Source organism: Suricata suricatta, chromosome 14 (assembly GCF_006229205.1).
Source record: "Suricata suricatta isolate VVHF042 chromosome 14, meerkat_22Aug2017_6uvM2_HiC, whole genome shotgun sequence".
In the NCBI taxonomy this organism is placed as follows: Eukaryota; Metazoa; Chordata; class Mammalia; order Carnivora; family Herpestidae; genus Suricata; species Suricata suricatta.
In genome coordinates, this window is record NC_043713.1 from 80,397,089 (window position 1) to 80,422,412 (window position 25,324).

At 39.9% G+C, this 25,324-nt stretch overlaps 1 protein-coding gene across 1 annotated transcript in view; it reads left to right on the top strand.

The window, feature by feature from the left end:
- Window positions 1-25,324, top strand: part of NAA25 (N(alpha)-acetyltransferase 25, NatB auxiliary subunit) — a 72,639-nt gene that overhangs the window by 361 nt on the left and 46,954 nt on the right. Inside the window, exons 2-8 of the mRNA XM_029921891.1 lie at window positions 10,439-10,524; window positions 11,534-11,672; window positions 14,662-14,780; window positions 19,292-19,366; window positions 20,575-20,682; window positions 20,984-21,062; window positions 24,787-24,898. Of these exons, the coding sequence (XP_029777751.1) occupies window positions 10,439-10,524; window positions 11,534-11,672; window positions 14,662-14,780; window positions 19,292-19,366; window positions 20,575-20,682; window positions 20,984-21,062; window positions 24,787-24,898 (718 nt within the window). The remainder of the gene's footprint in view (window positions 1-10,438; window positions 10,525-11,533; window positions 11,673-14,661; window positions 14,781-19,291; window positions 19,367-20,574; window positions 20,683-20,983; window positions 21,063-24,786; window positions 24,899-25,324) is intronic.

Below are 25,324 nucleotides of genomic sequence, written 5' to 3' on the forward strand. Positions count from 1 at the left end.
CCTCGCGGGCCTCTAGGCCGCAGCCACGGGCCTCGCGTAGGCTCCGCCCGGGCCTTCCTGAGCCGTGCAGCGGCAGCGGCGCGGTCCGGGCTGCTGGAGGTCGGCGGAGCTGGCCCGGCATGCAGGCCCTGTGAGAGACTTACTCTCGCAGACACCTGCACTGCCTGGAGGCTGCGCTGTACCGAAGGAGATCTAAGATCTCAGGTGGATCCCGAGCCAGGTGGAAGCGACGTTCTGCTTGAGGGTAAATTCCTCACTAAAGACTTGCCACTGACGGGAAGCGGGCCTTGGGGGTTGTCTGACTAGCGGTGCTCGGTGCACTTGGAGAAACAGGTCCAAAGCGGGGAAGGGGCTGACGCAAGGTCACCCCGATCGAGTCAGGAATAGGCCCGATTCGAGGCTCCCTAACCAGAGCCCTTCGGTGGAGGAACAGCTGCTCTGGGCGCACGTGGGAGGCGGTGGCGGGGGTTAGGGAGGGGTCTTGGGCCCAAAATAGCGGCGAAGAGACTGCGATAACTGCTGTCTTAGGGGCATGCGGGGCTGCTGCAGGGCTTTTGCTTTCTGCGGCTTCTCTGGTTTTCTCTGCAGCTTGCCTTCCGCCCGCTAAATGGATCCCCCTCCATAACGCTTCCCTCAGCCCGCAGGCTCTGAGACCTTGGTACCTGCTACCCCGGTTGTGAAAAATCGACAGGTTTGAGTCAGGAGAAACACCTTTTCAGTAGCCGAGTTGTTCTGTAATTGACCAGTAGCCCTTTTTGCAGTTCTTCTCATAGATGGTTTGTCTCTCTCTGTTAAGGATGAGGAAGGCTTCAAGGTCAGTGGTTTTGCCAACCTAGACCTCGCTCTTATTGGGTAGATGTTTTAACTAAATGGAGGTTTCTCCCCATAGCTGAGATCATTCAATTTTTTTTTCCGGGAGGGGGCAACTTTATTTCTGGCACAGTTGGTCCTGCTTTTATAATTTGTATGATGCTTTACTTTCACATCGCATTTGATTCTAGCAACAACCCTGTGAGTTGGGAAATAATAGCTAATGTGTAGAGACGGATAATTATGTCATTCTCTGTCATTGGTCCTTCATATAGGTTATCTCATTTAATTTTCACACATTCTTATGAGGTGGGTAGTGTTTTCCAGTCCCAACCCCCCCCCCCAGCCCCCCACCTTCTTCCCTTAAATAAGGAAGATGGGGCATTGTTGATGTTGTGTAATTATTTGCCTAAGGTCACTGAGGTCACGTTTGATGGAGCTAGGATCTGAACCCCAGGGGACTGTTCTAGGCTCACCCTCTTAACCACTGATAGAACGTACCTCACTGAGCTGAAGACACTGACTTGCCCAAAGTCACGCGGGTGTTGAGTGGCAATGATTGGACTGTATTTACATGTCCCGTTGGTGCATGTTCCCATACTCTCCGGTATATATATTCAGAGGGCAGGGTTGAAATGAGGATGATTGAAGATAGGAACTGAGTCCAGGCAGGGCTCATAATTCCTGGCTTATTAAAACTCTATGCAGCAGCTGCCTGTGGACTTTTTTTTTTTTAAGTTTACTTATTTATTTTTGCGAGAGGAGAGAGAGAATCCCAAGCAGGCTCTGGATCATTAGCACAGAGCCCCACAAGCAGGGCTCAAACTCAAATCATGAGATCATGACCTGAGCTCAAGTCAAGAGTTGGGTGCTCAACTGACTGAGCTGCTGCTGCTTTTTTTTTTTTTTTTTAAGATTTATTTATTTAAGTAATTTCTACACCCATAATGGGGCTCAAACTCACAACCTCGCGATCAAGAGTCACATGCTCTTCCTACTTAACAGCCCGCATCCTCCCCTGCTCCCCCCCCCCCGCCTTTAAACTAAAAAATATTTAGTACCTTTAAGAATAATTGAGTTTCTAGAAATTGTTCTTGAGGACCAAAGAAAATGCCTTTGCTGCCCCATAAGTTACTTAGAAATAACAGTGTTTTGAACTACCCAGTAAGAAAAACTATGTCCATTTCATGTTGCTAACCATTAAGATACGTTAACCAGAAGTGACAGGTCATAATTTCAAAACTGAAGCTGGAATTGTGTAGCTTTTGTTATAGTTACATGGGAGAGGATTAGAAGAAGCTTTAAGAATACCAAAGCAATTAATATAAACTGGCAGGAATAGGAAAAGAAAGGGTGCTGACTGTCCTTGTCTTCAGCGCTTTGGCCTCCAGACTTTGGACAACACCTGCTTTTGTGTTTAAATATATTAGTACCCCTCACCACGGTCGTTTCTTGAATTCAGACATTTATTACCTGGTAAATGAAAAGCCTATGCTTGATAGGTAGTGCTTGCTCACCAGTCAGAAATTCAACAACCGTCAGGATTAATTGAGTGGTTATTTGTATGCTAACTGTCCTATTAGGTAGTAAGATTTATTATAATCATAGTAGTAAACTAAAGGCTAGAGATTAACTTGCTCAGAGTCCCAGCTACTAAGTTGTGGATCTGGGATTTGAACACAGGCATTGTCACCGAGAGCCCTTTACTGAGTTCAGAATTAGCAGCATCACTATCTGTGTACAGCATTATTTATACTGCCCACATTTTAGCATTTTACAGCGTGTCTGTGACCTCCTCTTGCTGGATACTCTTTAGGGTAAAAGTGGACCGGGCTGTAGGGGTGATTAACTGTGAAACTGTGGTTAGTTGAGATGTGGGTTGAAATGATATTTTCAGTGTCTAGGTTTGGAATAACTTTTCAGAAATTTCACTAGTTGAAACATCTTCAGAATGCCTCTCATTACTCATAAATTGTTAAGGTTAGGTATCGTATTTTTGGTGTTTGAAAACCACCCCTGACCTTACTAGAACACCTACTTTTCATTTTCCTTTTGCTAAAATTACTCTCCTGTGCTATGTGGTTCTTTACAGATTTTGTACTCTCGCGTGACTTGGTGAGCTCCAGTGCTTTCTTATATCTTTGTTATTAATTTTAAACTGTTTTTAGTGGTTAGGGGAACAACTGGGGTAGAAGTGATGGTTGTGTATGGCACGTCATAAATTTGTGTAGAAATCAGGAATTACTAGGTCAGCAATTGCAAAAAATAGGGAAGTTTCAAAGAAAAAAATATTCCCATAATTTTTATTTATTTTTTAAATTTTTTTCATGTTTTTATTTATTTTTGATACAGAGAGAGACAGAGCATGAGAGGGGGTGGGGCAGAGAGAGAAGGAGACACAGACCAGAAGCAGGCTCCAGGCTCTGAGCTAGCTGTCAGCACAGAGCCTGATGTGGGGCTCGAACCCACGAACGTGAGATCTGACCTGAGCTGAAGCCAGAGGCTTAACCGACTGAGCCACCCAGGCGCCCCTCCCATAATCTTTAGAATACACATACACATTTATATTTACTTTCCGGGGACAAGAACTTTTGTTCTAATCTGTCTTACTGGCTTCCAGTCTTCCTGTAGTCTGGATCAGGTATAATATACTTCCTAGCCGTGTTTCCTGAATGATAATCACTTCTTTGGTGAGTTACCATGTCTCCATTTGGTGCCTGGCCAACTCCAGGTAATTATTCTGCTGTAGTTCATTAGTAAATGCTCCTGAACCCTCAGCTGAATGTGGTATTTATTCTGAACCTTCTGTTGGGCATTGTTAGCTCTGTGAGTCGCGTCCTGTTTTCCCCCAGGAGTGGCAGGGCATCTTGGGGAGTGAAGACTATCTTGCCCTTCTGTAGAAGAGTCACTTGGTACAACCTCTTTCTTCTGTTTGAAATTATGACCATTTAAAAAGTTCTGACTTGGATCTCTACATTCTAAAAGCGTTTTAAGTAATTTTTTTAAAGTGTTTATGTTTGAGAGAGTGAGAGAATGTATGCACAGAAGTGGGGAAGGGGCATAGAGAGGGGGAACAGAGGATCTGAAGTGGGCTCTGCACTGACACCGGGCTCAAACTTGGGAACCTCGAGATCATGACCTGAGCTGAAGTCGGATGCTCAACTGACTGAGCCACCCAGGCACCCCCAGCATTCATTTTTAAATTTAACCTCTCCCTGCAGTCTTGCACTTAGTAGGTATTTAACAAAAGTTTGTTGACTAGAAAGAATGTTTCATCTATAGTTTGTATTCTTGGTAAAAGCAAATCTTCCATCCTAAAGCGTTTAGGATTTTAAGCAAAGGACATTGTAATTAATTATTTTATTAATGTTTATTTCTGAGAGACAGTGTGTGAGTGGGGGAAGTGGGGAAGGAAGGGGCAGAGAGAGAGAGAGAGAGAGAGAGAGAGAGAGAGAGAGAATGAATCAGAAGCAGGCTTCAGGCTCTGAGCTGTCAGCACAGAGCCCGTTGAGGGCTTAAACAACCCATGGACTGAGAGATCATGACCTGAGCTGACGTTAGGCGCTTAACTGACTGAGCAACCCAGGTGCTCCCAAGGACATTGTAACTGAAAGTTGGAGCTCTGTGTGGGTACCTTGAGTGGCTCAGTTGGTTGGGTATCTGACTCTTGGTTTTGGTTCAGGTTAGGATCTCCTGCTTCGTGGGACAGAGCCCCACCTTGGGCTCCTTTCTTACCTCTCTTTCTGTCCCTCCCCCATTTGTGCTCTCTCTATTTCTCTCTCTCTCTCTTAAAATAAATAAATAAACTTAAAAAAAGATGGAGCTATGTTGTATTCAGTCTTTTTTTTTCTAAATTGGAGCAATGTCTTTAGTAGTCTTTGGAGCTCTTGTAGGAAGTGGAAACGATGCAGGTTGTCAAGGCAAGAGACTTTCACAACAGCTGCAAGAACATACAACTGGAAGGCTTTCTTTTTTATTTGCAAGACTGATCTTTTTATCTATTTATTTATTTAATTTTTTTTAACGTGTATTTACTTTTGAGAGACAGAGACAAAACATGAGTAGGGGAGGGGCAGAGAAAGATGGAGACACAGAATCTGAAGCAGGCTCCAGTCTCTGAGGTATCAGCACAGAGCCCGACGCGGGGCTTGAACCCACAAACTGTGAGATCATGACCTGAGCCCAAGTTGGTTGCTTAGCCAGCTGAGCCACCCAGGTGCTCCTTATTTGTTTTTAAAAAGTAAGCTCTGTGCCTCACATGGCCCTCCCAACTCATGACCTCGAGATCAACAGGCACACACTCCGCCAACCGAGCCAGCTAGGCACCCAAGACTGATTCTTTCTTACTGTCAGTATCCTTAAATATGATTGGATAAGTTAATCCCAAGACCTCTTCTGCTGGCCATGTAGACAGGCCAGCAGGTGTCAGGGCCATCTGCTGTCTGCATGTTAAGGAAGAGCTGCTTCTGTTCAGATTGTTACCCAGGAAGGTGGTTTGCTCATTCAACAGGTTGATAGTCTCTTGCCAATGATTTGACTCATTGTTTCTCAAATTTATTTCCTTTTTCTATCCCATCTGATGATTCTAGCTCTATTGTAGTGTTACCTGTACTATTATAAACCTAATATTTTTCTTTAAGTTGATTTTTAACTTAAAATTATTTAAAAATAATTTATATCATTATCATTAATGGAGAACCTGTTACTTGTGCTGAGGAGAAAAAGCCACAAAATAAGTAAGATGAAAACATAATCATGGTGTTGGAGTCTTAACTAGATTTTGATACTTGTGAAACTCTGAGTATGAGGTCTTTCATTCACTCTTAAAAGAAAAAACATTAGAAAGTATTAAAGAAGTGGGGTTCCTGGCTGGCTTAGTTGGTGGAGATGTGACTCTTGGTCTTGATCTTAGAATTGTGAGTTCAAGCCCCATGTTGGGTGTTACTTTAAAATTTTTTTTAACGTTTTATTTATTTTTGATACAGAGAGAGACAGAGCATGAGAGGGGGAGGGGCAGAGAGAGAGGGAGACACAGAATCCGAAGCAGGCTCCAGGCTCTGAGCTAGCTGTCAGCACAGAGCCTGATGCGGGGCTCGAACCCACAAACATGAGATCTGACCTGAGCTGAAGTTGGAGGCTTAACCAACTGAGCCACCCAGGTGCCCCTAAAATCTTAAGAAAAAAGAAAGTACTAAAGAAGTGACAGGCTAACAAGAATAAACATCTCCTTAATATAAGGGAAACATTGGAAGAGGTCTAGTTTCTCACTGTGTTATCTGGTGCTGACTACAAGAACCACTTAAAAAACGTGTCACTCAGAATGGCACCCGTACTTTGAAGACATTGCTTTCACTTATGCATCATTTTCTTATTGTTTCCTAGGCCTGATTTGTAGATGGCTGGTTCTGACTTAATTCCTGTTATTAAAGGAGCAACACCAGTCCTCAAGGTCAAACTACAGTTACCCTTGAGTAAGTTTTAAAACAACTTACTAAGAAGACAGACTTAGGATATCATATTTATAGCTTATTAGCTCCAAGGGCTAAATAATTTATATTCCAGAGTTAGTAATGTAGAATGAAAATAGACTCCCCACCTCACCCTCTAGGAAGGGGGAGTCTGACAGCAGACTGCCCGAAGGTAGAGGAGTGTCTTAGTTAAAACTGTTTAGAGATCCGTTGACAGAAGCTCAAGGAAGGGGGGTTGCTGTAAACCCCGTTGGGGTCCTAGGGAATGTAGTGTTCAGGGCCTGATGGAAGCTGTCAGGATCGAAGGCTTTTTTTTTCTTTCACTCCAGATTTCCATCTTTGTTTTTATCTTTGTGTTTATTCTCTCCGTGGTTCTTCCGATTGGCTTTTTTCTCCTTACTCATCAGTTTACCCAGGGCCCAGTGTGTTGACTTGGCCCATACATGTGACTTCTCCCCATAAGCTTAAGTTAATCAGCACTGCCCTGCTCCCAGTCTTTTGATAAAGATAAGTGACATTTTAAATTCTTTTATAAAAGTCATGTGAATGGAGAGGCAAGAGGTAACTCCTTTTCTTCACTCTCCACCAATCAACTTGCATTCCCTAAGGCTCCTTCACAATGGAAATTCTGGAGCTGCCACTGGTAATGTCAGACTCAAAATATTTATTGCCTTCCAAATGAGGTTTCTCTCTAGCTGACTCTGGTTTTGTGACTCAGTGGTGCAGTTACAGATTGTCTGGGAGAAACCTGATTTACCCTACACCCAACTACACCTCATTGGGTGTAGTTATGACCTCTAGGTAGGTCATCCATTTCCCCCCACTTGCAGCAGAGGTAGTGGGAATCATTCCCAGGGAAGAGGGCACGGGCAGGTAGGCACAGAGGGAAAAGGTGAATACCTTTCAAGTCCTGACTTCTGGTCTCATCCATTAATGGGCCAATCCTCAGACCTGGGGTCACATCAAGGATTTTTGTTGTTGTTGTTGTTTTAACATTTATTTTTGGGAGAGTGCGAGCAGGGGAGGGGCAGAGAGAGGCAGACAGAGGATCTGAAGCAGGCTTTGCCCTAACAGGCTGACAGCAGTGAGCCTGATGTGGGGCTTTTTTTTTTTTTTTTAATTTTTTATGTTTGTTTATTATTGAGTCAGGGAGAAACGGAGCACGAGTCGGGGAGGGGCAGAAAGAGAGGGAGAAACAGAATCCGAAGCAGGCTCCAGGCTCTGAGCTGTTAGCACAGAGCCCAACGTGGGGCTCGAACCCACAAACTGTGAGATCATGACCTGAGCTGAAGTCAGATGCTTAACCGACTGAGCCATCCAGGCGCCTCTGATGTGGGGCTTGAACTCAAAAACTGCGAGATCCGGCCCTGAGCCGAAATTGGATGTTTAGCCTACTGAGCCACCCAGGTGCCCCCTCGTCAAGGATGTTTAATTACTGTTTGAGAAGGTTTCAGGGTATGCTCTATGAACCTGGAGTCTTGCAGGAATGAGTCAGAAGTGATTTAGAACTGACTCAGAAAGAGATCAGCATCAAGTTTTTAGGAAGAGAAAGTGTCCTTTACTGAGCTGAAATGTCTCTGTCAGGTATTCCATGAGGACAAATGATGGCATATTGGCCGAGCTATTTAAGAAAACTGGTGTTAGATATTTGGGTATTCAGGCCAAAAGATTGTATGCTTTTAAGTGGGGTTTTGTTTTTTTTTTTGGTTCTTCCGTCTCTCCACCTGAGAGTCTTTGATCAAAGGCCTGAAAGTTTTTGATCTTCCTTTCTAGATTCACTGCAGAGTAAAGCAGCTTCTTCTTCTTCTAGTTTACTTATTTATTTTGAGAGAGAGAGAGCGTGTGCGCACACACAGAATCCCAAGCAGCTATTTGCATGGAGCCCAGTGCAGGGTTTGAACTCATGAACTGTGAGACTGTGACCTGAGCAGAAACCAAGCGTTGGACTCCCAACCAAAACTGAGCCACTCACGTGCTCCAGAGTGAAGCTCTTAATCTTTTCACCTAGCATCCTTGGTGCTCATCAGTGTTATACACATGGAAGAGATGAAACTCTGGTTCGTGTGACTGTTTTAAGTTTTTAGTAAAGTATTTATTGGAGAAAAACTGAATTCATTAGGTAAAATGATAGCGTTTTTCTGTTATTTGGGATACTCTAGGCCACCAGGGCCATAGATTATTTTGAATTATTTATACTTTCTTTGTCCCTATGCTAATTTGGGGCCTTGATGGACAGAGATAGTAGGTTGTGAACTGGCCTGTGTTCAGTCATCTTTCTATATTTAGAATTGACAGCTACCACACTGTTTCCTACTTAATAACACTTCTCACTTTCCTTCTCTGGAAATAAATCTTTGCTCTTATCTTACATATATATAAATACACAGACACATTTTGTTAACATGCTTTTATTTGTTAGAGCAGTTTTAGGGTTATAGAGAAATGAGTGAAAAGTACGGAGAGTTATATATATATTTCTCTCTCCATTTTCTCCTATTGTTAATATCTTGACTGAGTGTTGTACTTTGTTTCAGTTGCTGAGCTAATGTGATAGTTTATTATTCTTTTTTAAGGTTTATATATTTTGAGAGAAAGAAAACAAGCAGGGAAGGGGCAGAGAGGAGGAGAGACAGGATGCAGAGCCCAGTGCAGGGCTTGGACAGGAAACATGAGATCATGACCTGAGCTGAGATGAATTGTCGGACACTTAACCAACTGAGCCACCCAGGCACCCCAATAAGATAGTTTATTTTTAACTAATATCTATAGTTTTCTAGTTTACATTAGGGTTAATTCTTTGTGTCGTACCTTCTGTGAGTTTTGACAAAAGTATGATGACCTGTATCCATCATTACAGTATCATACAGAATGCTTTCATTGCCTTAAAAATCCCCTGTGCTCCACCCATTCATCCCTCTCCCAGACTCTGGCAGCCGTTGATCAATTGTTCTACTGTCTGTTATTTTTGCCTTCTCTAGAATGCCTTATAGTTGGAATCATATAGTATGTAGCCTTGTCAGATTGGCTTCTTTCACCTAGCAATATGCATTTGAAGTTCCTCTGTGGTCTTTTGTGCCTTAATAGCTCATTTCTTTTTATTGATGGATAATATTCTGTTGTATAGATGTACCACAGTTTGATTATCCATTGGCCCATTGAAGGACATCTTGGTTGCTTCGAAGGTTTGGTAGTTTTGAATAAAACTGCCATAAACATTTGTGTGCAGGCTTTTGTGTGGAGGTAAGTTCCAGCTTGTTTGGGTAGACATCATGGAGCATGATTGCTGGATCCTAAGGTGGAGTATGTTTAGCGTGTGAAGAACCTGGCAGACTTCTCCAAGGTGTCTGAACCATTTACATCACCAATAGTACTGGGTGAGAGGTGCTCTTGCTCCATCTACTTACCAGCCTTTGATCCCACTTGCATTTGACCTATAACTTACTTTGAGTTATCTATGCTTCATCTGCTCCTACACTGATTTGGGACCTTGATGAGCAAAGAGGGACCTGATAGTAGTAGTAGTAGGTGTGAACTGGCTTGTGTTTAAGTCATCTTTCTATATTTAGAATTGACAGCTACTACCATTTCCCATTTATGACACTTCTTTTCTTTTCTTTTTTAATATCTTTTTAATGTTTTTTTGAGAGAGAGAGTGAGAGAGTGCAAGTGGGGGAGGATCAGAGAGAGAGAGAGAGCTCAGTAACTGAGAGGGAGAGGGAGAGGGAGGAGGGAGGAGGGAGACACAGAATCCAAAGCAGGCTCCAGGCTCTGAGCTGTCAGCACAGAGCCCATCATGGGGCTTGAACTCTTGAGACATGAGATCATGACCTGAACTGAAGTCATACCCTTAACTGAGCCACCCAGGCTCCCCTCATTTTCTTTTAGATCTTCTCATCTGGAAATGAATCTTTGCTTTTTTTGGACTTTTGCATAATTACTGGTTTCTATTTTTCCTTCACTGAATTTTTATAACAGGTCTGAGAGATGACTGTAGGAATATAAGATTGTATTCTGGATCATTCTATCCATTTAGAGTTAAAATTAGTGCCATGATGTTTTTGATGCTGAATTAAGATACTTTTTGAAACCTCTGATGCCAGTCTATGCATTTGTCCTATTTTTTGAAGGAATATAATAACTGTCATAACTTGTTTTCATAGATTATCTTGATAATGGTAATAATAAAATGGCAATTCAGCAAGCAGATAAACTGTTGAAGAAACATAAAGATCTTCATTGTGCTAAGGTAAGTTTATTTGCCCTTGATTTATATTTGGTGGGTTATATATCATAATCTTAAAAGAGAAAAGATGTTTAATCCCTTTAATGACTCTGTTCAAGGTGTGTCTCCCTGCCCCCCCCAGGATATTTTTTTTAAGATTTTATTATTTTTTTTAATGTTTATTTTTGAGAGAGAATGTGAACTAGGGAGGGGCAGAGAGAGAGAGAGAGAGAGAGAGAGAGAGAGAGGGAGGGAGGGAGGGAGACAGAATCTAAAGCAGGCTCTGTCCTGTCAGTGCAAAGCCCGATGTGGGGCTTGAACCCATGAACGGTGAGATCATGACCTGATCATGACCTGAGCTGAAGTTGGATGGTCAACTGACTGAGCTACCCAGGCGCCTCTAGAAATTTTGTTTTGATTAATTCATTTTTAAAAAATGTTTCTTCATTTTTGAGAGAGAGGGTGAGTGGGGGAGGGGTAGAGAGAAAGGGGGACAGAGGATCAGAAGCCAGCGGTCAAGCGGGCTCTGAGCTGATAGCAGTGAGCCTGATGTGGATTTGAACTCACAAACCATAAGATCATAACCTGGATGCTCAGCCAACTGAGCCACCTAATGCCCCTAAAGATTTCATTTTTAAGTAATCTCTACACCCAACATGGGGCTTGAACTCACAACCCTGAGATCAGGAGTCACATGCTTCAGTTGGGCTCCCCTTGAATTCAGACATTTGTTTTTCCGATAACTTAAAGCCCATAAATGTTATTTAATTAAAAGCTAGCTGTTTATTTCTTTGGATATATCTAACTTAATGATTTTATTTTGACACGTTTTTTCTTAATCAATGTTGTTATATCTTAATATGACATATAGGAAAGAATTTTGATTTGGTGATCTTTTTAGTAGAATATGGTTTAGTTGATTAGTAACCTAGGCATGCCTTACATCTTATGCTGTGTTTTTTGAATTCACCTTGTTTGGTACATGTTTTCTTTTCTGTTCTTTTAAAACGAATTTGTCTTTCTTTTGTATCAGGTTTTAAAGGCAATTGGTTTACAGAGAACTGGAAAGCAAGAGGAAGCCTTCACCTTGGCACAGGAGGTGGCGGCCCTTGAACCCACAGATGACAACTCGCTACAGGCACTGACTATTCTTTACCGGGAGATGCATCGACGTATGTTTCTCTTTTCCATTGTTTTTATTATTTTCATTATTTTTAATGTTTTATTTATTTTTGAGATAGCAGTGTGGGGAGGGGCCAAGAAAGAAGGGGATGGAGGATCCAAAGCAGGCTTTATGTTGACAGCCTCGAGCTCGATGTGAGGCTCAAACTCATGAACCGTGAGATCATGACCTGAGCCGAAGTCAGATGCTCAACCGACTGAGCCACCCAAGTGCCCCATCTTTTTCATTGTTTTTAAACCTGAGCTTAAGTTTTTGGTTATTTATTAATTTTTTTAATGTTTATTTATTTTTGAGAGAGAGAGATAAAATGTGCATGTGTGAATGGGGAAGGGGCAGAGTGAAGGGAGACACAGCATCTAAAGCTTGGAGCCTGGAGCCAGCTTTTATCACAGTCTGACGCAGGGTTTGAACCCAGGAACCATGAGGTCATGACCTGAGTTGAAGTTGGATGTTTAACTGACTGAGCCACCCAGGTGCCCCAAGTTTTTGGTATTTCTGATTGAGTTCTCTATTTGTCTGTTTTACTGATCACTAATGATTTGAGTAGATGGTAACAGGTAAAGTATTCCATTAACCATGATTTACAAAGACTATAGGCAGAAAGGGTATTTGATTTAACTTTTTTAACATTTATTTATTTTCGAGAGAGAGAGCAAGTGGGGGAGGGGCAGAGAGAGAGGGACAGAGGATCTGAAGCAGGCTCTGAGCTGACAGCAGCAAACCCGATGTGGGCTTGAACTCCTGAACTTCGAGATCATGACCTGAGGTGAAGTTTGATGCTTAACCAACTGAGCCACCCAGACGCTCTGGCAGAAAGCATATTTTACATGTATTAGGATCCTTGAATTGGAATGAGGACTTGAGGTCAGTTTGTTACATTTTGATTTATTAAATGAAAAAGTTACCCTTTTTTACTGTTTGATATGAAATGGAAAATTTCAAACAAAACCACAATAGCATAATAAATCTCATTGTGTGTACTCTTTACGTACCTTTAGCAATCATTGTCACTGGGCCAATTTTATCTTTATCCTATCCCACTCCCAGATTATTTGTAAGCATATTCTCGATAGTCTACCATTTCACCTATAAAGTTTCTCATTGTTGATTTCTTAAATCTTATTATGTAAAATACATGTCTTCCATAATACATATTATAGAAGAATATATTTTATGTAACACACTAGCATATTTGATGTGGAATAATGAACATTCACGAACTTACCAACCAACTCAATACTAAGATGCATCCTGTGTGTTCTTCAGCAGTCTTACTTCTTTTTTCCTTCCAAGATGTACTGGCTCTCCTGAATATATTTTATTATCTTGCTTTTAAATACATCTTTATCACATTTGTCTCAGTAATGCTTTGTTGAGATTATTACTATTATTTATTAAAATTTAATTATTAAGTTATTTATTAATAGACTAGTAATTAATATAATTTTAATGTAATATATTAATTTGAACTTAATATAAATGGATTCATACTGTATGTGTTCTGAGTGTTGCGTGTTTCATCTAATATATAGATACCTTTAGTTCATTTATTCTTACTATCACAAAGCATTGTTCTTGGTGACTGCAGTCTAAAAGTGGAGATACTAAGTCTGAGGGTAAGTGTGGGTTCAGCTTAAAGATGAAGAAAAAGAACATCTACTTGTTTTCTAAATTTACTCTCCTGCTCCCAGTGTATAAGAGTTCCAGTTGTTCCACATCCTTGTTAAAATGTGCTGTTCTTAGATTTTAAGAGTTTTGCCATCAGGGGCGCCTGGGTGGCTCAGTTCGTTGACTATCCGACTTCGGCTCAGGGCTTGCAGTTGACGAGTTCAAGCCCTGCATCTGGTTCTGTGTTGACAGCTTAGAGCGTGGGTTTTGGATTCTGTGTCTCCCTCTCCGCACTCTCCCCCCCCTTCCCCGGCTCGTGATCTGTCTCTGTCTCTCTCAAAAATAAACATTAAAAAAAATTTATAAGAAGAAGTTTTGCCATCAAATCATGTTGTATATAGACCTTAAAATACACAATTTTTATTTATCAGTTATTCCTCTGTAAAGCTGGAAAAAATAAAAATTTTGCCAACCTAGTGTTTTTTTTAGCTTTGTTTTCCATTTTTATGAAAGATGAAACTTAAGAGTTGGGATATTATATTTTTGATTATAGGGATTATGTTGATTTAGGGAAATGGATTCTCTCCATGACTTTTTAAATCCTTTTTTTCACAAATGCTGTTTGAATGTTTCTCTATGAGAAGTATTATATCAGAATCAAAGATTAAAGTGTTCTCTCTGCCCTTGTGTTGTTACTCATAGTCTGTAAGGGGAAATTAATGGGCGCCTGGCTGGCTCAGTTGGTACAGCATATGACTCTTGATCTCACGGTTGTGAGTTCAAGCCCTGCGGTGGGTGTAGAGCTCAGTTAAAGGGAAATTGGTCAGTAGACCATATTCTACATTATGTGTTAATAAATGTAGAGAGAGACTTACTAAAAAGGTTTAAAGATGGCAGAGGGGAGCAGTGATCAAACTGAGTGGAGGAGCAGAGATGGTGCTCAGGGAAGGTTTATATTTGAACTTACACAATTCCTTGTAGAGAGGATTACATTTGAGTTGGGTCTTGGATGGTGTTCACTGAGTAGAAAAGAGAGGAAAGGAGAATCCAGACAGAGGGAGCAGAGGGGTCTGATACAACACAGGGAGGCTAGTGGCTAGAACATAATGTGCTGGGGGAAAGAATTAGGAAGGGGACAGAGAGGCTAGATCCTGGAGAGTCTTGTATATTGTAAATGTGTTAGGGGAATGCTTCATCAAATAATGCTTAACCACGGCAAGAGTAATGATCACATGAGGCAAAGCAAAAAACTCTCTTCTTCCTTAATGATGGAGACATCTGTTTCCTCCAAAGGGGGGAGTAATTAAATGCTGTTAAGATTTAAGGGGTACTTCCATAATTAAAGACTATCTTATTTCTCTTTATTCTAGCGGAGTTAGTTACAAAACTTTATGAGGCGGCTGTGAAGAAAGTTCCCAATAGTGAGGAGTACCACTCTCACCTCTTCATGGCTTATGCCAGAGTGGGCGAGTACAAGAAAATGCAGCAGGTAACTTGATTCTGGGTTGTGGGATTTGCTATTAGAGGCTAAAGTTTCTTTAAATGTGATTTAATTGTAGGAGTGTGTGGGTGCATGTGTGTGTAGTATTGAATCTATGTATTTGTGTGTGGAGATCAGATATTTTTTTTTGGTATGTTTTAAAGATGAACTGTTCAAGTTCTTTAAGTGATATCTTTGGGGGAAATCTGATTGTTCTTTTGTGGCCTGATGGCATGTTTTGTTCTGGTAAGTTGGCTTCAGATTGTCCCACTCCATAGATTGCTGTTGTATTTTCAGAAATTGGGCAGAAATCCCAGAATAAAAAATGAACAGATTATAGAAAGACTAACTTTAAAGTTTACATTTAGGGGCATCTGGCTGGCTCAGTTGGTAGAGCCTGTGACTCTTAATCTCTGGGTTGTGATTTTGAGCGCCATGTTCTGTGTAGAGATTACTTAAAAATAAAATCTTAAAAAAAAAAGTTTACATCTAATTTATAAGTTTCTTTGTAGTCTGTTGAAATTTTTAAATTGACCTGGGAAAAATCCCCACTGTTTGAAATACCTGTCTTTTTTGCAAAAAGCAGCTTAATCACCAAGTTGGTACATTTTAGATGTTCCTTGTAGACATGTGAAGAAGCCTCATTTGGACCAGTGGGTGGGTAAAGTCAGCATCACAGAGGAATGAAACTATTAAGCCCATAAATGGCTATGATGTCAAGCTAGTATTTATTTTAGAAATATTTTGTTTATGAGTATAATTTCTTCTGAAAGCAAAGGGTTTTTTTGTTTGTTTTTTTAATGTTTTATATATTTTTGAGAGAGAGAGAGAGCGAGCGAGAGAGTGAGCGAGCATGAGAGGGGGAGGGGCAAAGAGAGAAGGAGACACAGAATCTGAAGCAGGCTCCAGGCTCTGAGCTAGCCGTCAGCACAGAGCCCGACGTGGGGCTCGAACCCACAAGCGTGAGATCTGACCTGAGCCGAAGTCAGAGGCTCAACCGACTGAGCCACCCAGGCGTCCCTGAAAACAAAGTTTTCTTACCTGGGTCTTCATTTTGTCTTATTCTTTACTTGAAATATCAGACTATAATGGATAAATTAGGGAGGGTGGAAGATCCTATATTAAAATAAATCCTTTCTCCATAATATTAATCTTCGTATTTGCTTATGCAAGTTTTTAAATTGGAAGAATTTTATTCCCCAGATATAATTCTTTGAAGAAGTTTTATTTACTGATGGAGTTTATTCTCAGGAAAAATATTCAGAGATTGTAATTTTTCTTTTAACATAAAATGGGCATATATTTTAAAATCGGCCGCACTAACGTGTGTGTGTGTGTATAAATCTTTAATATTTTTATTTCTAGGATTATGTCTAAAGTATACTAAATGTTAAAAGTAAAATGCAACGCCTCCCTCCTCTCAAATAGTACTGTCTTTATTTGTTGACAGAGATGTTCCCAAAATATGTTAATTGAGAAAAACAGGTTGTAAACTGGCCTTCCCCTTCTACTCCCCTCATATCTATGGTCCTTAAAGGATATATCTGTAAGGGTGTATATCTGTAACCAAAATGTTACCAGGATATAGGCCTATGGATACTTTTCTTTTAATTTCTTTTTTTAAGTTTTTATTATTCTGAGAGAGAGTATGAGCGGGAAAGGGGCAGAGGGAGAGAGGGAAAACAAAGCAGGCTTCACACTGTTTACACAGAGCCTGATGCAGGGCTCGAACTCAAGAAACATGAGATCATGGCCTGAGCCAAAACCAAGAGCCAGATGCTCAACTGACTCAGCCACCCAGGCATACTCCCCCCCTCCCCCTTTTTTTAAAAGCACATGTTAATTTTATGATACCACAAAATATGTTTTTGAAATATATATACACATGCAAAAAATAACAGATAAGTTCATGTAGCAACAATATTAAGGTAAATTTTGAAAAAAGGAAAATGTAATCTACCACTGTGAATGGATTTTGTTTTTTATAGTTTGACTCTACCTGTGGCCAAAGATATACATACTTTTGCATCTTGCTTTTTGGAGCCACTGCTTTGATGTAGTTTAACAGTCATGGATCTTTAATATATTGTAGCTATGGCTTGGCTTTTACATTGTTCTGTTCTAATATATTGGAAGAATGGAGCATTCTAGTGTTAAGTGTGATAGCATGAAATGTCTAATTTTACCTTCTTTGCTGCTTAAGGTAATTGTAATTTCTTAGTATACATGTATGATTATTTTGAAAATGGTATGTCAGTCTGGGCTAATAGGTATTTTACAAATTAAATGTCAAGTTTCAAGAGGGTGAGAGTTTCTGTTTTTTACATTGCTGAATCCTCAGTGCCTAGAATAGCATCTGCACAATAAATTTTTGTTAAAAAATGATTTGATTAACTGGTGGAGGTGGGCAGGGGGAGCCAGGGTATCAGAAAACTTAAGGACTTTGCCCCAAATGACATCCCTGGCAGGCGGTATTTAAAGTCATTTGGGGAGAGCCTGAGTGGTTCAGCTGACTAAGCATCTGACTCTTGATTATGACGCAGGTCACGATCTCATGGTTTGTGAGTTCGAGCCCTATATTGGGTTCTGTGCTGGCAGTGTGGAGCCTGCTTGGGAATCTCTCTCTGCCCCTCTCTTGCTTACTCTCTCTCTCAAAATAAATAAATAAGGTTAAAAAAACCCATCTTGAATGAAGAGTTGCTAGATGTTCATATGGTGTTTGGATTTCTTTTTCTGTTTTCTCTTTTACTTTTTTCTTTTCTTTCACGTTCCCATATTCTGAATCACCAATTCATAGTCATGTTTTTTAAATTTGTCTATCTTCAGAAGTTTCCTGTATCAGCAGAATATCAGTGTCTGCAACATATTAGGGGTATGGGTGTGAAATTTTTGTCTTACCTTTTATATTAAAAATTCATATTTTATATTCTTCTTTTTATTTCTGTGTATCATCATAATGTTTTCCTTCTCCAAATGATCAAGTAAGTAAGAGTTTCTAGCACTTTTCATTCAGTTTCTCTAGAGTTTGGTGTTAGAAGCCAGGACCTTAAGCTACCTTAGACTCTTCTTCTTAATCTGTATGTCATTTTGTTTGTACATCATCTTGACTCTTCCTCCAATGTCTTTGAGGTCTCTTTTCATTTGATCTACCTCATCCTGGTTTAGTTCCTCATTACCTCATCTCTTCTCTCTATTTTCTTTCTTCATGATACAGTTAAAATACTCTTCCTAGAAGAATGTAGATGTGTACCTATTACTCTCTTACTCTGTATAGCAGTCTCTTTTTTGAAGGCTTCACAATAAGGGTATCTCAGTTACTTTTCAGCCCTGTTTCCCTGCTAATCCTTTTAATCCTTATTTTTAGCCAGATGTCCTCTATTTGTTCTTGTCAATATATGTCTTATTTTTTCTTTAATATTTTTGTTCAAATTCATTTTGCTCCTACCTAGAATTGATTCACACACTTACTCCCCGCAGATGCTTGTATTTGTATATTTTATCCTTACCCCCATCTTTGCCTGTAGATGTGCTGTTTGACCTTCAAGGTTCATTTAAAAGACAGCTACTTTGAAAAAGGCTTTATTGATAACGTTCCCTTCCCTATTTTCCCTTAAAGAAAGGAATAAACAAACTTGCCCTTTTTTTGGAAATAATAGGCATAATTTTTTGTATGTTAATTTTTTTGTCAAGTGTATATTTTAGTCATTTGAATATTTGTCTTATCTCTTTCCCTGCAGTCTAAGTGCATTTGAGACCAAGCCTCAATCTTTCTATCATTGGCAGGAATAGATATTTCCTTCCACTTAATAAAGGCTCTGTTTACTTTTTCAAGTGTATTGAAGATAGGCAAAAGATTAAAAAAACATGAAATAGTAACTGTGATTGATTTCTTAGCATTGATTACCAATTGGCTGATTAGGGGAGGGTTCTCAGTTACACATGAGTAGATCTCCTTTATTCCTTCTTGCCATGCCCCAGCTTTAAGTATTTCATTTTATACATATCACAGTGAAAGAGTTCAGTTCTAGTTAATGGTATTTTGGAAGAACCTGACTCAGAATTACTAAAGAATTACTATTTTTTGAATGATGTCAGAGAAAACTTCTAATTTTTAAGTTTAAATATACTGTCTGGATTTTTACATTTGTTTTACTATAACTGGCTAGTACAGTACCTTTTGTATAGTTTCATGGTGTACATTCATAAGCCAAATTTTGTGTTTGTTGGTAGTATACCAGAATCATATTGGATTGCTATATTTTCCAAAAATAGTAGGCTTTAATTTGAAGAAATCTGGTTCAAAAGGTGAAGTATTTCTGATGATGTAAAAATTCGCCTTTGTGATTTCCTATATTGCTATCTACTAGAGAATACTCATCACGTCCCTAGGCATTTATAGTAACTGGGGTGCGTAGATGTGTTGCTGTTCTCCTAGGAAACTTCTTGCCACATACTAGATCATTAATTGCCCTCTGTATGACATTTTCTAAATTAAGTATTTATGGCTCTCTGTCTTCCAGGCTGGCATGGCTCTATATAAGATTGTCCCCAAAAACCCTTACTACTTTTGGTCTGTGATGAGCTTAATTATGCAAGTGAGTATGGCATTCAGAATGGGGTTGAGATTTGTTTTTATTTTTATATATAGTTGTGAACATCTTGGGTAATGTGTTACAGTGTGTGCCAAACAGGGACTTTACATAGTGTCCGTTGACTTTTTGAGTTGGGGAGTTTTGGCATTTATTCCTTATGAGTTGGTATATTGGTTTATTTGTGTGGAGCATAGACTGTATTTCCTCTGAATCTTAGATCTATTACTGGGTTATGTGATCAAATAAGAGGCTCAAAATATTTTGATATTTTGGCTTGAGGTTAGTCTTTTAAAGACTTTTGTTAGCATACAAGTTAATGAATTGGATGGCCTATTTTTATCAATAGCCTCAGTTTCCTCTTTTGCAGAAGTGAGATGCTCATCTCCCAGAGCTACTGTAAGGACCGAAAGGCGATAGGGTGTAAGATAGGATGGGGAGGAAGAAGTTAATATGTAGCAGTTAAGAACAGAGAGGCTCTGGGTTCAGACAGGTCTGCATTCATATACTGGCTTCAGCACTTCTTAGAGAGCTGTTGGGGAATCTCTTTATCTGTGAAGTAAGCATAATAGCTGCCTTTGAGTACTGAGCTCTGAACAGAATCTCAGGCAATGTTGCAATTGTTAATATGCATTGATTTTAATTGTCAATCTAAGATAATCATAATTATCCAAACTAGCTAATACTGAGCTGTATAAATAGAAATAATTGCATTTTCCCTCCAATATGTGAACATCTCAACAAGACATCTGAAAGGGGCACCTGGCTGGCTCAGTCGGTGGAGCATGCAACTTTTGTTGGGTGTAGAGTTTATTTAAATAAAATCTTAAAAAAAAAAAAAGATATCTGAAAGGCTTTTCTCTTCAAACAACTGACGATACCCTTTACATATAATAAACAGTGTAGGCATGCCTATCGCTTCTTAATATAGGTCTAGAAAAATGTATGAATAACCTATTTAAAAGTTAGGCCACATTGTGGAAACTCAGTATGTCTAAAATAGATAGGATAATGAATCTTTGCTAAAAGAAATCTCTTCTGAGGCTAACCACTCTGTAATGTATCTTTGTGGCAAGTTCAAACTAGGTCTGATATTTGACATAGTGGACTGATAAGTACGTGCTGGGGTCCCAGTAATGGTCTGCATGGTAATAATATAAATAGTACAAGCCGGGGAGGAATTAGAATGGAACATTTATTTTTTTCTCCTATAGTCTATATCGGCACAGGATGAAAACCTCTCAAAAACGATGTTTCTGCCCCTCGCTGAGAGAATGGTAGAAAAAATGGTGAAAGAGGACAAGATAGAAGCTGAAGCTGAAGTGAGTAGTGGAAGCCCTCCTTCTGTATTCCCGTGACTTGGTACTGCTGCTGTACGATGCGACAGTATTGCAAACTGCTGTCATTCCAGTTAGAGCTCTGGGCTTCACTCTTGGCTTTTTTGTAAGAGGAAACTTTGGAAGCGCCTAGTTAGGTATACGAACATTGTTACTGCTAATTTCATCTCATTCGAAGATAGTGTTCTTTTCTGTTAAGAGAGCTTTTTGAAAGCGTGCAAATGACTATATTGAAAAGGCTCAATGGCTGCATTTCTTGTTTGTTTGTTTGTTTTTCCCCTGTAAGGTTGAACTTTATTATATGATCCTGGAACGTTTGGGAAAGTATCAGGAAGCCTTAGATGTTATCAGAGGAAAATTAGGAGGTAATTTTTAAAGTTTTCTTTTTTTTTCTTATTTAAACATGAAAAGTATTTATTGTGGAAAATTTTCTTCTTATGCAGAAACATAAAGATATCAAGACATTAAAAAAAATCACATGTCATTTTATGTTCTTTAGACTTTTCTGTATGTTGTACATTGACTTTTAAAAAATACTTTTAAGTTGGAAATAATTTAGGAATTAAGAAAATTCAAGATGTCTGAAAGAGTATATACCATACATCTGTAACCCTTTGCCCTCACGGGTTCTTTGTCAGTCACTTATTCTGTATGTCCTTTTTTTTTTTTTAATTAAAAAATGTTTTTTTAATGTTTATTTTTGAAGGGGAGGGAGAGAGCGAGAGTGAGCGAGAGCAGGTCAGGGGCAGAGAGAGAGAGGGAGACACAGAATCCAAAGCAGGCTTCAGGCTCTGAGCTGTCAGCATAGAGCCCATCCGATGTGAGGCTTGAACTTGTTAACTGTGAGATCATGACCTGAGCTGAAGTCTGGCACTTAACCAACTGAGCAACCCAGGCACCCCCTGTATATCTTTCTAAAGATGTACTTTCCCCTCCTCCTGATTCCCCCCAGTTTGGTCAAGTCACAAATGAGAACATATTGTACCTAAGTCAGAGTAATCTTAACTCAGCTGGCACAATGTTTTTATTAAAAAAAAAATTTTTTTTTAATTTTTTAAATGTTTTATTTATTTTTGATACAGAGAGAGACAGAGCATGCAAGGGGGAGGGGCAGAGAGAGAAGGAGACACAGAACCGGAAGCAGGCTCCAGGCTCTGAGCTAGCTGTCAGCACAGAGCCTGATGCGGGACTCGAACCCACGAACGTGAGATCTGACCTGAGCCGAAGCTGGAGGCTTAACCGACTGAGCCACCCAGGCGCCCCCCCAAAAAATTTTTTTTAATATTTATTTTGGGAGCAAGAGTGTGAGTGGGGAAGAGGCAGAGAGAGAGGGAGAGAGAGTCCCAAGGAGGCTGGCTGCATGCTGTCATCACAGAGCCCAGAGTCCAGAGCCTGACGTGGGGCTCGATTTCACAAACTGCACCATCATGATGTGAGCCAAAATCGACTGTCAGATGCTTAACCAGCCGTACCACCCAGGAGCCCCTCTTTAATATTTTTAAGTGTTAATGTCTCGAATCAAGATTTGTACCTTGGGCACAAACATTCTTTGTGTACCTGCATGTCCTGTGAAGGATTTGGTTTTGTGACTTCTGCTCTGTGTACTGTTATAACCATTTTTTTTTTTTAACTTAACGGTGTCTTAGAGCTGTACCTCACTACCTCACTCTCTTTAATGACTGTCCAGTGTTGCATAGTATAAATACAGACAATTTACATAACCAGCCCTTGATGATTATTTGCAAAGACCTTGTTACAAACCAGATTACCCTCCAAGAGGCCATCGTGTGCATTCCCACTTACTATACTTATTATTAGTATGTGAGAGAATATATCTTTGTATACTTAACTTGTATTATTAAGCTGTTACTTTAAACTTTTTTTTTTTTTTTTAAGAAAGCTCTACCCCCAGCATGGGGCTGGAACACATGACCCGGGCATCAGGAGTTGCTGCTCTACAGACTGAGCCAGCCATGTGCCCCTATTTTCAGACTAGTTAATGTTTTCCATTATGATAGATAAAACATATCTGATGATTTTTATTTAATTATTAGGAAGGATAATTATTTTTTCAATTGTTTAAAAGCCATTGATCTTTACTTTGAACTATTTTTCTTATTGTTTTCCTATTTCTAAAAATGTGGTTGATCTTCATGATTTGCAAGAAGTGTGTGTTAAAGAAATTAGCTGTGTTCCATCATTGTGAAAATACTTCTTCCCTTTTTATTGGAAAACTGATTTGTATGAGCCTCATTGATTGATCTAACCATTCCTCTTTTTGGGATATTTGTGAAAGAAATTTAGGTTCCTTTTTTTAAATTTTTAAAAAAATTTTTGAGAGACAGAGACAGTGCGAGCAGGGGAGGGTCAGAGAAAGAGGGAGATACAGAATCTGAAGCAGGCTCCAGGCTCTGAGCTAGCTGTCAGCACAGAGCTCGATGCAGGGCTGGAACCCATGAACCGTAAGATCATGACATGAGCTGAAGCTGGACGCTTAACCGACGGAGCCATCCAGGTATCCCAGAAATTTAGGTTCCTAAACATTTATATATCTTTGGTGATTTCCTTAAAAGAAATTCCTGGAAATGAGGTGTTTTTTTTTAAATTTAAAAAAATTTTTTGAGAGACAGAGAGAGGCAGCTCGAGCAGGAGAAGGGTCAGAGAGGGAGGGAGACACAGAATCTGAAACAGGCTCCAAGCTCTGAGCTGTCAGCACAGAGCCCGATGCGGGGCTCAAACCACAAACCATGAGATCATGACCCGAGCCGAAGCCAGACGCTTAACTGAGCCTCCCAGGCTCCCCATGAGATGTTTTGACAAACCTGTTTTTTGGTTGTGCCTTTACAGTGACTGGGGGTGGCTAACTATAAATGAGCAGCCTCAGATCTCTCATTAGGAACAGTCGTAAAAAACTTTATTTTGTACGAGTGTGTATGTCCTTTACTAGACTGTGTGGTCATAAAACTGTTAACACTAACTGAGAGTGAACTACCTTACCTGAATTATATAAAACAGAAGTTTTTTTGATTTAAAAAACTTTTTAATGTTTGCTTTTGAGAGAGAGAGGGATAGCAGGAGTGGGAGAGGTGGGGGGGGGGGCAGGAACAGAAGTGTGCTCTGTGCTGACAGCAGAGAGCCTGATGCAAGGCTCGAACTCATGAACCATGAGCTAATGACATGAACCAAAGTCAGATGCTTATAACCAACTGAGCTATTTAGGTACTCCTATTGTTGTTGTCTTAATGTTACTTATTCTCTAATTGCAGACTCCTTACAAATAAATGAGTGTTAAGTCAGCCTTTCTGTTTTTACCCAGCTGGATTATAATGAAGTAGTTAAAATGAAGATTCCCGGGGCGCCTGGGTGGCTCAGTCGGTTAAGCGTCCGGCTTTGGCTCAGGTCATGATCTCACGGTTCGTGGGTCGAGCCCCACGTCGGGCTCTGTGCTGACAGCTAGCTCAGAGCCTGGAGCCTATCTTCAAATTCTGTGTTTCCCTCTCTCTCTGACCTTCCCCTGCTTGAGCTGCCTCTCTCTGTCTCTCAAAAATAAATAAAGAACAAACAAACAAACAGAAATAAAATGAAGATTCCCCGTAGGAAATCCATAATGCAATTATTGGTATCTTTAATCTGCCAAGCTGTTCTAAAAGATCAGGGCAAATTTAATTTGGTCAGATATAATAGCTGTAGTTTTTCCATTCCTACCTCTATTTTTACATTTCTAAAATCTTACCTTGCTCGTTGCGTTTCAGTCCAAGCTCATTCAATGTCTGTGGATCAGATTCACTAGTCCATAGATGCTTTTTGTGTTTTACAAGTTTATCCCAGATACTAGATCCTCACTTAAGTACATTCTGGATCTGTGTATTTTATAGAAAAAAGTGATTATGAAAAGTTCGTATCAGAAATGCACTTTTTTTTCCAGCAAAATAATCTATAGTGAGATTATAGTTTATATCTAATGATGATCTCATTTTCTCATAGAATGAATAAAAAAATGTGACATTTTTCTTCTTGTGTTTGGACTTTGTTCTGATTTCTGAGCAGAAATTAACCCAGCTTACCAATTGTTATAACTTTTAATTGTAGAGAAGTTGACAAGTGAGATTCAGAGTCGGGAAAATAAGTGCATGGCTATGTACAAGAAGCTGAGCAGGTGGCCAGAGTGTAATGCCCTTTCCAGGCGCCTCCTACTGAAAAAGTGAGTAGACGCTTCTCTTCGCACTATGAGACTGGAGTGGGGCTCTCAGTTCTCACTACTGCTTTTATTTATTTTTTTCCCCATCTTTTATGTTGTCTGGACATAAAGTGAAATCTTTTAGTAGTGTGTTCTAGGTATTTTTAAACGTTTTCGATGAGCCTTCATCTTTCAGTCGAGAGGTATAATTGTACTTACACCACCAGGGTGCTGAGCATTAGGTCTTCAGAATTAATGCTGAAAATCATTAATTTGGTAAATTCACTATTGGTCTAAAAGAGACACCTTCCCCTCTCCACCATCCCATCCAGGGCCCTGTTATGGGGAAGTGCTAATACAGGAGTTTTCTCTTAAGACCATTCGTTTTCTGGACCCGGTCATTCACTGAAGGAAATAACAGTTCCTTATAAGTTTTTACTTGGAAAAATG